This window comes from Phacochoerus africanus, chromosome 2, assembly GCF_016906955.1.
Source record: "Phacochoerus africanus isolate WHEZ1 chromosome 2, ROS_Pafr_v1, whole genome shotgun sequence".
NCBI lineage: Eukaryota > Metazoa > Chordata > Mammalia > Artiodactyla > Suidae > Phacochoerus > Phacochoerus africanus.
Genome location: NC_062545.1, coordinates 148,115,451 through 148,127,207, shown reverse-complemented (window position 1 = coordinate 148,127,207; position 11,757 = coordinate 148,115,451). Strand labels below are relative to the sequence as shown.

The window sequence follows — 11,757 nt, the reverse complement described above, 5'->3', positions numbered from 1 at the left end:
ACCACGACGTCCAACCTCAGCGTTTGATGGGGGGGGGGTGCGCGTTGTATGCTGGGACCCGCGATCCCAGACGCTGGTGTTCGTGGGACGGATGGGGACTAAGAACACTGTTTCCACCGGAATCAGCCCCATAGGTGTGGTTCTAGGATGGGGCTCACTGCCCGTGGCTGGTGCAGGACCTCTAGGGCCCCGCGTGGGCGTGGTTTTTAACTCGGGTCCTCAGTTCATCCGCGCATGCACGCGGCGGCACGTGACATCGCACGCTGTCCCGGAAGTCGGCGGGGAACGGGCGGCGGGTGGGAGCCGGTGCCGGGGAGAGAATTGGTGCTCCGCAGCTGCCGCCACCTCCGCCTGGGCCTGGGTCTCCCGCCAGCCCGCGATGGGCGCCGGGCCCTGAGCGCCCGCCGCCGCTTTTCCACAGCAACTCCGCACAGCTGCGATGGAGGCGCCGCCCGGCGGCCGCGTTCCCACCGAGGGCGCCCCGCCGCCGGCGGTGGCCGAGGTGCGCTGTCCCGGCCCCGGGCCGCTGCGCCTACTCGAGTGGAAGGTGGCGGCGGGCGCAACCGTGCGCATCGGCTCGGTGCTGGCTGTGTGCGAGGCCGCAACCTCCGCGCAGCCCGCCGGGCCCGCTCCTGCCCGCGCGAGCTCCGGGAGCTGCGTGCGTACCGAGCGCAGACTGAGGTCGGAGCGCGCTGGTGTGGTTCGGGAACTGTGCGCGCAGCCGGGCCAGGTGGTGGTCCCCGGGTGAGTGGGAAGGGGAGGACGGGGCCGGGCCGGGCGGGGCGGCCGGGTTGGAAAGAGGTTCTGGGCCGGGAGAGGGAGGAAGGGCCGAGGCCAGGAGGGGGTCCTGAGCTGGAAACTGGGTAGGAAAAGTCTCTGAGGCTGCAGTTGAACGGGATGCACTTAGGGAGAGCTTTAGAAGGTAAGGCCCACTGTTGTGTGACTGCATGTTTTTCTAAGGCCAGACGACAGTCACTACTTGTGACTTAATAATCAGAGGCGGCTGGGTTTTTTTTTTTTTTTTTTTTTAAGTTCTCAACTACCAAAATTGAATTCTTTAGAGAACAGTTGTGTTCCCTTCTTTTTTTCTGTGGTAGGATTGCACGTTTGTAAATTAGGAAGACATGGGCCCATAGCGAGTACAGGAGGAATCAGACATGCCCCATGCTGGTTGTCGTGGTAATAACTGTTGGGAGGTGTGCACTTCTTTAGATCCTAGTAAACCCTGTGAAACGTTGCCTGTAATATCTAGTGTAGTTCTGCATCAAGCTTAGGAAGGGGGGTGCAGCTTTGGCACAAGTAGGTCAGTGTGCAAAGTAGTAGTACACCCTCCTACAATAGGCTTTTGCTGTAGGTACCTCTGTTTTAACCATGTAGAGTGACTTTTTTTCTTCTTTGAAGTGTATGAGCTCGTCAGTTCATATTTCTCTAAGTTTACCAGTGCTGTGTGCAAAGGTGTGTACACATGTGGTTGTTTTCAGGAACAGAACCTGGGGCAGGCGAGCATTCCTGACTCCTGCTGTAGTGGCTCTTGTTCAGCTTACCTCTGTGGGGGCCACAGTGTGCCCTGAGTGCTCCCTTTCTGCCCACTCTCCCTGTGGCCTGAGTGACCTCTGGTTGTTGAGCCTCTTCTGCTCCATTCACACAGAAGCGAATGACCAGGATAGAACCACCTCCTCCCCAACCGCGGGGAGCCTCATTCTCCATCTATGTCTCTGTCATCTTGGGAGGTAGAGCCTAGTCCTCAGCCTACTGCTCGCCTGCCAGTACCTGCCCACTGAATGCAGGCGGGGTGGCCTAGGCTGCATCCTCCACTGGAGCCATCTGCTTGGCCTCCTTTAGAAGGGAGGGGCTCGCTGTGCTGGTGTGTGTAACACACTACTATGCTGTTAGCATGGCTTTGAAGTCAAGTCTTACCTGATCATTGCTTGGGCACTAATGAGCCTGTAAATCCGTCAGCTAAATGATGAAGGTGCAGCATGATGCTGGTGTTTCACTGTGTAGAAAATCCCTGAGGGAAAGAACTCCTCTCCATGCTGTTCTGTTCCTCTGACTGCTCAGAAAAGGCTGCCAGGGCCCACACAGGCCAGTGACTGTCACAGCAGTTAATGAGACTTCATGTACAGTGCATTGATCAGTCCCGCAAGTCTGAGTAACCCAATACAGTAAACTCACCAATCAGCTGGGAAAACAATCTTGTGACAAATTCCCAGCTGGGAGTAGTTTTCTGTCTTGTGTGTTTTGTGTGTTTGAGATCTCAGGTCTGCAGAGGTTCATCACAGGGCCTTTTGAGAATCTGAAGAGTGATAGCATTTCTCCTGGAACACAGTTGTGCGAGGTATGTGTAAAGCACCAGACCAGAGCTGGGCTCACCTAGCTGGAGTCGTCCTGTCTCTGTCATTGCTGTCATCAGCAAGGCTCATCCTGACCACATCAGAGGTGGTTCTCAGGCAGTGAACGTTTCTAGAAACTTAGAAATCCTGCCTCGGGGTGGAGTTAAAATAATCACTAGATTACTCTCGGGACCTCGAACAGGACTGTATGTTTTTGTAATACTTCATGCTGTCAGGTGGAGGTGGGGACTATCCTTGCTCCTCTGACAGAGGCAGGGGCTCTGATGTGCCGGCGTCGGCCCTGCTGAGTGAGGCTTCCCCTGGCTCCTCCGTGCTGCTCTCTCCTTAGGCCGTGTTTCATCCAAAGCACCCCAGTGTGGGAAGTGAATGGAACGAGAGTCTGTTTCTGTCTTCATAACATGTATGTGAGTTGAAATTATTTTGATTTGGGAATATTCTGACAAGGCACCATCTGCCAGAAACTAAATCTGTTAATTGTTTTCTTGATGATGTCCCCCATCCCAAGTCTGCTTTTTTTTTTTTTTTTCTGTTATTCATAGGCATACATTGAAGACTCCAAAGAAAAGGAAAATATAAATCTAAAATAATCAGGGAAGAAATATCATGAGATAAAGACCGACACAGGAAGAGGCTGTGTAGGTGTGTGTTTGCATCTTTTACTGACACCTGACCAGCTTTATCTGTGTCCAGTAGCCATTCTGTCTTCAGGGAGAAGGTGCAGCTCAGCCAGAGTTTGGAGTGAGTCAGCTGAGGAGCAGGACAAAAAGAATTACTGAATAAAGTGAAAACCATTCCAATAAAAGCAGCATTATTTGTCTCTGGCTTTTAAAATAGGAAATCTTAGATTTGAGGTTGCAGGTTCGATCCCCGGCTTCCATCAATGGTTTAAGGGTCCCTTGTTGCCTTGAGCTGTGGTATAGGTCAAAGATGCGGTGGCTTGGATCCCACATTGCTGTGGCTGTGGCGTAAGCCGGCAGCTGCAGCTCTCCCATTCGACTCCTAGCCTGGGAACCTCCATATGCAGTGGGTGCAGTCCTAAAAAGCAAAAAAAAAAAAAAAAGACAAAACCTTAGAATAGAGTGCAACCTGAGATTAGTACCCCATTTCAGTGTTTGAAATTAGTGAGGCTATTTTAAAATTTAAACACAGTTCAGTTGGTACAGTGAAATAATTGTCTGCAGAAGTCTTACCTGGGAAGCAAGGGGATTACTTTTTCATCCTGGTATCCATAGAGTCTTGGAGTTCCCATTGTGGGTCATCATCAGGCTGAGAACCCAACGTAGTCTCCATGAGGATGCAGGTTCAATCCCTGGCCTTGTTCAGTGGGTTGAGGATCTGGCATTGCCTTGAACTGTGGTATAGATTGCAGATGTGGCTTGAATCTGGCAGTGCTGTGGTTGTGGTGTAGGCCAGCAATCTGCAGGTCCAATTCCACCCCTAGCCTGGGAACTTCCATATGCCGCAGGTGCAGCTGTAAAAAGAAAGGAAAAAAAAAAGAATCTTAATGAATTAGTTATTATAGTTAAAACATTTTATCATTGGCCATGGACATTTGTCCTCTTTAAAAGATTACTCATTTAAAGACACTTATGTCTGAAACTTTAGAAATTGTCACTTTGTTTAATTGAACCCATTATACTTAGTCTGTACTTCAAATGGATATTTGTTTTGTTTTCCAGTGTTCGGTTAGCAATAAACCATTGGCCTTTTCATTTCCTGGTTCTGTGTACACATGTGATTTATTTTTGCTACACTTCTGATTTTTTGTCATCTTGTCAGATCTTTTAAATATACGCCTTTGAACCAAATGGGCTTTGAAGCATGTCTTCCTAAAACATGATAGGTGGCTTTTAAGAAATTGTAGTGTTCTTTAAATTAGATTTATCTCCATTTTCATGTTTTCTTTGAAGTTAATTTTAAAATGGAGTCTGTGCTATCAAACATCTGGTTACAGGGATTGAATGAATCTTCAGTTAATAACAAGTGATGTGTACCATGTCAATCTGTCTCAGGAAAAGGCCTTTATATAAAAGACCTATATATGGCAGTGAGAATCTAGAGAAAACAAAACAGATCAATTTTATAGTATTTGCATCATGTTTTAAAAGATAGATATACTCCCTAAACGTTATAAATAGATTTTAAATATTACTTATTTGGCATTTTATATTTACAAAATTCTTTAGAACTTCAGGAAGACCTTGAACTAAATTTTAACCTGCTTGATGTTTGTATTTTGAAGTAGCTTTTAAAAGATGTTCATGATTTTCCTGCGCTTGGAATTGTGGTGGCTGTTGGTTCCATGCTCTCTTGATGCATTTCCTGTGCTGCCTGGGAGGTGGGGTGATGGAGTTGAGTCCACCTTGCCAGTAGCTGACATGTGTTTTCGCCCCGCATTGCTTTTCATCTGAGTATGTGGGGGGTGGAGCCGGGGTGGGTGGTTAACTGCTTTTTAAGGATGTAGCACTTCTGGCTGACATGTTGTTTTGAAGGATTTGCATCCCTCCAGAGTGTGGCTGGAAATACTGTTGAAATTCAGAGAGAGGGGAGGCAGATTGGGGAGGGGAGCCCCTCAAGCCTGTTTACTTAGGGTGGGGAGCCCGAATGTGCAGGGTTCTACCCGCCTCTGAAATATATTAGGAAAAGACAGTTTCAGCAAGTAAGTCACTCTAGGACACACCGTGTACAGTTTTAAGGGAGTTTTGTAAAGACCGTCTTTGTAAAATCTCAGTAGCAACTGTAGATTTGTGATGGCACCGCAAATGGATAGTCCATTTTTATTTTAGTTCCATCTTTAGACTTTGTCTCTTACAGCCAAAGATTCAGTAACTAGGCCAGAGCTGGCCGAGGTTCTTGCAAGTGGCTGTGTTCTGGCTCTAAGTGACTTCTAGCCCTGCTCCCAGCTTGGATGACAGTGGGATATGCCACTGGTAGCCCAGCTGTGCTCCCAGTCACAGGCACTCCACTCACCCATCCCTGTAGAACTTACAAACTAAGTTCTCTTTTTGGCTTTTTGCACATAATTTTTTCAGACATAGAGAAGAGTTACAAGAATAGTACCAAGAAGTCTTGTATAAGCTTCACCCAGATTTGCCAAATGGTGACACTTTACCTTATCTGCTTCATCCTTCGTTCCTCTTTCACACCTTGTTTTTTCTGTAAAGTTGAGTAAGTTGTAGCATGCTAGAACTTTATCCCTAAATACTTGGATTTTCTAAAAAATAAAGATATTCTCTTACCTATGTACAGTCATCAGAATCAGGAATGATGTTGGCATGGGCTGTTTCTTCCCTGCAGATCTCCCCGATGGGCCCATAATGTCCTTTGTAGCAAAGGAAACCCTGGTATGTTCAGCTGTCAGCTCTGGGTCTCCTGTGACCTGGAACAGTCCCTCTGTCTTTCCCTCCTCTTTCTTCTCCTTGGTGGGGAGATTTTGAGACCAGCCCTGTTTCCCAAGCAGCCGGTTGGTTCTGTGTCAGTCATTCGGTTAGGGAGGTGTCTGTGGTGAGACCTTCCTTCTTCTCCTTTGGTAATTAAGTATCACATGAGAGAGACTTTGTTTCTTGTAAACATCTTAAAGCTCAGGGAGCATGGCCCAGCACTTTTTGCATTGGATGATGGTCCTAGTTGGCTGTTTTTATTAGAACTGTACAGTGGTGATGTTTTCCTGTCCATCATTCCGTCCCCATTTCTTGGTTAGCTTTTTGCTGTAAGAAAACTAATTTCGTGTAGACTCAGAAGGTCTTACTTTCTTGGATCTTGTGGATTGTATTGCATTACTGTTTTTTGTCCTGATGCTGCAATTATCCTAGATTTGCCAGCTGGTGCCTTTCAAGGTGCCCTTATCTTAGAGCGTGGTCCTATTTTCTGGTACAGATGGCTTTTCTTCTCCCCTCCCCAGACCTGGAATCAGCCATTTCCCCCAAGAAATCCTGCTTGCTTTTAGTGGAGAATGACATTTAGAAGTCACCGTCTGGGTGCACGAGAGTCTCTGTTTTCCCCTAACACACTTCAGTACTCAGATGCTCCGAGCTTAGAAGAGCCCCTTGGCTCCTACAGAGAGAGGCAGTCCGCCCCGCCCAGGCCTACTGCCTGAAGAGCCGCCCAGCTCCCTAACCTCCCTAACGTTTACTCTTTCTGTACACCCTGTGCCCTCCGCCCTTGCTGTCAGCAGACCTGAAAGCTGATGAGTACACAAAATTCAGGAGACTTTGACGCTTCTGTATTCTGGGGGGAAAAACTTGTTTAGGAATTGCATGTCATGATTTTATTCATGGGCAAACCTGGAAAGTTAATTCATGACTGGCCTGGCATTCTGGGGCCTGCCTCTTTGGTAGAAATGGTGTTTCTAGAGTTCGCAGCATGGCAGTCCCTTGAAGGTGTGGTGGATGAGTGTGAACATGAGCTACCCTGTAGCCTTCTGCCCCTGTCGGCAGCGGTGTCTGCAGAACTGACGAAGAAAACATCTGGTGCCGAATATGATGTCGCTGTTGTGCTTCTTTCTGATCCCTTTCCTTTCTCTTGGCCATTCTATCTCTTTGGGGGATGTTTGTCTCCCGTGCAGAGATGCAGGAGTCAGCTGGGATACGTAGTGTTGTGCTCAGCTCTGATCCTGGAAGGCAGCTCTGAATGATCTTATAATTGACACAAGATGCAATCGACCCTCCATATTCTCAGGTTCTGCATCTGTGGATCCAGCCAAACTTTGAAGCATCTGGGGTGAAAATTTTCAGAAAGTTTTGAAAAGCAAAACTTCAATTTGTTGTATACTAGCAGGTATTTACATGGTATTCACATCGTATTAGGTATCATAAGTAACCTAGAGATGACTTAATGTGTCCAGGAAGGTGTGTGTGGGTTATAATGCAGACACTAGGCCATTGTATTTAAGGGACTTGGGCATCCTCAGCTTCTGGTACCTGCAGGGTTCTGGAACCCATCCCTAGCGGATCTGGAAGGACAACTGTCAGGTCTGTGTCTCCTCCTCTTAACATGGGCTGGATGTTTCTGAGATGCTTTACCCCGGAAGTTTTACCCCATCAGCTGTGCCCTCGGGAGGAGCACTGAGAGTGGAGGCCAGCCCCCAGGTCACCCTCCCAGGCCCGGGAACCCTTGAGTCTCCGGTGCTCGAGTGGCCTGTACCATGCTCATGGGAGAGCATAACCTGGACCTAAAGCCCACCTGCAGAGACTGCTGCCTGGCAGCCAGAGTTGGATGTGAAAGTACCAAGAAAATAGTCATTTCTGTTCTTAGGAAAACTAGGAACATGGCAATAGTTCAATCAGAAAAACTTAGATTAATCCTAGCTTTCCTCTAGACGGGGACTAATACATGGGCGATAACAGTCCTTTATTATTTGTTGGCATTATACCAAGTTGTTCCTTACTCTATTCATGGTTTCCATTTTTGAAAGTTATTTGTCAGAAACATAGGACAACCGCATGCAAGTATGTAATGTATGTTGATAATTTTCACGTTGTCCTCAAGTCTCCTCTCCTGACAGGATGGCCTGGGTTTGCCCAGTTGTTCTGTATGTCCTTTGTTTTGTTTTATGTGAGAGGCACCCAGAGATGAACCAGCCCTTCGTTTTGTGGCCAGAGCAGGGAACCCAGGAGGGTGACGTGACCTCCCTCAAGTTCCGCCAGCGTCACCGGGAGAATCAGGGCCACAGTCTCGGTGTCTTCATGCCCTGCAGATGCTCTTTCTAGAACAGTGTGCTAAACCAGGAGATTTGAGTTCTGACTGTGGCTGTTCCCATCTCTTTTCCAGAGCGGTTCTGGTGCGGCTGGAAGGATGCAGCCACCCGGTGGTCATGAAGGGCTTGTGTGCTGAGTGTGGCCAGGACCTAACCCAGTAAGTGCTGGTGGCTGCAGGGGGCACGGGGTGGGATGAGGACCCCTCCATTTACCTGCTGACACGCAGCAAAAATCCATCAACTTCCCTGGGGGGTACTCTTTTCTGGTTTTATTTCTTTGAGTTCTGGAACCAACTTGAGTTGTCTCCTGCTCGCAGGTGTGGTAGGAAATGCCTAGTGGCTGAGATTTGCTTCCTTGTCCCATCTGAGCAGACCTTGGGGCCCCTCCTGCTGGGACCCGCCATCCCTGAAGGTAGCCTGGTCTTCACCACCCCAGGCCCTCAGCTTGAGACCAGGGCTGCTTTACCACTGTTTCGAGTGGTTTCTTCGTTTGTCCGTGTGGAGCAGTGTGGGCTGCTCTTTACTTGCTTGGTTTTTTGTTTTGTTTTGTCTTTTTAGGGCCACTCCTGTGGCATTTGGCGATTCCCAGGCTAGGGGTCTAATCAGAGCTGTAGCCTCTGGCCTACACCACAGCCACAGCAATGCCAGATCCGAGCTGCGTCTGCACCTACACCACAGCTCATGGCAATGCCGGATCCTTAACCCACTGAGCGAGGCCAGGGATCAAACCCGCAACCTCATGGTTCCTAGTTGGATTTGTTTCTGCTGCGCCATGATGGGAACTCCTTTACTTGCTTGTTTGTGAGCCTCTACATGTCATGGTGACCATCATACTGTTTTCAAAGAGAATTGTGATTATGAGTGTGCCTATTGCTTAAATTTTTTCACCAGTTTTCCTGTTTGTTTTCAATGGAGGACATTTCAGCAGCTGTCCACAGAAAAAAATTCTGCACTAAGCTTTCCATGAATAACACCCAAAGTATCATTGAAACCCTCTGGAACCTTGCTCAGTAGTGTTCTTCTCCTTCTGCAGGTTGCAGAGCAAGAATGGGAAGCAGCAGGTGCCGCTGTCCACAGCCACTGTGTCGATGGTGCACAGCGTCCCAGAGCTGATGGTGAGCTCCGAGGTAAGTGCACTGAGAGCCGTGAGTGTGTCCGCGAGCCTGTCTTCCCTGAGGAGGGTGGTCAGAGGAAATCCAGGCCTGCCTTCAGCGCTGGTCCTGGATGAGCACAGTGCACGGTGCTCGCTATGGCGTATGCTGCCTGCCTGCAGGGTGAGGGCTGCCCTTCTTGCTCTTTCTTTCCTAAGCCATCTCACTGCAGAGGCACCCAGGCCCCAGCACCAGGGGCTGGGAGCTCTCCCAGGTGCTGCAGTGGGAGCTGTTGGGAGCTCCTCTGAAGCCCCAGGGCGTGTGTGCAGGTGTCCAGGAAGAGAAGAGGCTTCTTCTTAGCCATCCCAGAGTCACCCAGCAGTGTTGGTCAGAGGCAGCCTGCTGTCTGGCCAGGGTCTAGTGAGTGCTCATCTCCAGGACAGAGCACGAGGTGCAGCACTCTGGACAAACGGGGCTCTTGTCCTCACTGCAGGGCAGTCTCAGAGCTGTACATTTTTGTAAGTAGGTAGGTAAAAATATTCTTCATTGTGCTTTTTTTTTTTTTTGTCTTTTTGCCATTTCTTGGGCCGCTCCTGTGGCATATGGAGATTCCCAGGCTAGGGGTCTAATTGGAGCTGTAGCCACCAGCCTGTGCCAGAGCCACAGCAACACGGGATCCAAGCCAGGCCTACAACCTACACCACAGCTTGCAGCAATGTCACATCCTTAACCCACTGAGCAAGGCCGGGGATCCAACCCATAACCTCATAGTTCCTAGTCGGATTTGTTAACCACTGAGCCATGATAGGAACTCCTAGATTTGTGCTTTTAAATGATAGATAGCTACTTCATTTTTCACAGGAAAGACAAAATGCCAGATACATGATTCTGGTTTCCCAAATTACTGAAATTTAAACAAAGGCAAATAAATGTGTGTTTAAAACAAAACAAGGAAGTTTGGGGATAAAACAAGAAGAAGGTGTCACTCATTGTTCTTGCTGAGATCATAACCCATTCAGAAACAGACTGCAAGTCCTGTCTGACCCAGTTAGGACCACTTGTTGGGTTAACAGGAGTCAGTGCATATCAGTTACCATGAGAAGTGGTAAAATGACGCAGCTCTAAGGCAACTCTCACCATCACTCATGTCCCCTTGGCTGATGGTAGGACCAGGGCTCCTTTCCAGAACAGCGTCCCACAGTGGCAGATGTGGGGATATCTGTGCTTTGCCAGCTGTGGACCCGCCTGCATCTCTCTCCCCAGGGTAACATGGCAGAAGCCTAAGGTGGCGTTGTCCCACAGCTCGGCTCCCTGTGCTATCCTAGATCTGCAGCTCACTGGCCCTGAGTGGCTCCAGAGCCTTCAACTGAATCTGTGTAGACACAGGCAGTTTCTTCTCATCCCCCTTTCACTGGTCTATACATTTAATTAAAAATTCACATCACGAGTTCCCATTGTGACTCAATGGGTTAAGAACCCAACTAGTATCCATGAAGATGTGGGTTCAATCCCTAGCCTCTCATTGGGTTAAGGATCCGGTGTTCCCAAAGTTGCAGCATAGATTGCAGATGCGGCTCAGATCTGGTGTTGCTTGGCTGAGGTGTAGACCTGCAGCTGCAGCTCCGATTCAGCCTCTAGCCCAGGAACGTCCATATGCTGTGGGTGCGACCATGAAAAGAAAAAATTAAAAAATAAAAAAGCATTCACAGGGAGTTCCTGTCATGGCTTAGCAGAAATGAATCTGACTAGCGTCCATGAGGATGCAGGTTCAATCCCTGGTCTCGCTCGGTGGGTGAAGGATCCAGTGTTGCCCTGAGCTGTGGCGTAGGTTGCAGCCGAGGCTCAAATCTGGTGTTGCTGTTTCCATGGCGTAGGCCGGAGGCTACAGCTCAGAGTTGACTAGCTTGGGAACCTGCGTATGCTATGATGCAGCCTTAAAAAAAAAAAAAAAAAGGAGTTACCGTCGTGGCGCAGTGGTTAACGAATCTGACTAGGAACCATGAGGTTGCGGGTTCAGTCCCTGCCCTTGCTCAGTGGGTTAACGATCCGGCGTTGCCGTGAGCTATGGTGTAGGTTGCAGACGCAGCTCAGATCCCGCGTTGCTGTGGCTCTGGCGTAGGCTGGTGGCTACAGCTCTGATTCAACCCCTAGCCTGGGAACCTCCATATGCCGTGGGAACTGCCCAAGAACTAGCAACAACAACAACAACAACAAAAAAGCCAAAAAAAAAAAAAAGGCACTCACAAATCAGGCTGGCTTAAAGCAGTTTGGACGGAACAGCCACTCTAGGCAGCTGGGGCGTGGCCCTGGGCAGAGTGGTGTTGGGCGTGGAAGGCAGCACCCAGCTTCCTTTCCGGTTCCTCGTTAAGGCTGAATTTTACTTTGGATCCAGATGTGCTTACTTTGTCATTTCTTTTCTCTTTGCACCTGTAGCAGGCTGAAAAGCTGGGACGGGAAGATCAGCAGCGACTGCATCGTAACCGCAAACTGGTGCTCATGGTCGACTTGGACCAGACCTTGATCCACACGACGGAGCAGCACTGCCAGCAGATGTCCAACAAAGTGAGCAGCTCCTGGGCAGGGGAGGTTTGGCTGGGCCAGCTCAGTGAACAGCACA

General features: G+C 49.1%; 1 protein-coding gene and 1 long non-coding RNA gene across 5 annotated transcripts in view; one reads left to right on the top strand and one right to left on the bottom strand.

The window, feature by feature from the left end:
* Positions 1-248: 248 nt before the first annotated feature.
* The window catches only part of CTDP1 (CTD phosphatase subunit 1), a 41,935-nt gene continuing 30,426 nt past the window's right edge, over positions 249-11,757 (top strand). For 3 of the 4 annotated variants that reach the window (XM_047766904.1, XM_047766903.1, XM_047766905.1), the window contains exons 1-4: positions 249-744; positions 8,124-8,207; positions 9,083-9,176; positions 11,574-11,702. In XM_047766904.1, coding sequence (XP_047622860.1) covers positions 440-744; positions 8,124-8,207; positions 9,083-9,176; positions 11,574-11,702 — 612 coding nt within the window. In that variant the 5' untranslated portion in view covers positions 249-439. The remainder of the gene's footprint in view (positions 745-8,123; positions 8,208-9,082; positions 9,177-11,573; positions 11,703-11,757) is intronic. The other variant, XM_047766902.1, reaches the window with a different exon arrangement.
* On the bottom strand, positions 2,991-3,681 carry LOC125119644 (uncharacterized). Its single transcript, XR_007133134.1, has 2 exons — positions 3,545-3,681; positions 2,991-3,101 (listed from the first exon to the last, which is right to left on the bottom strand). It is a non-coding gene; the product is annotated as an uncharacterized LOC125119644 (long non-coding RNA).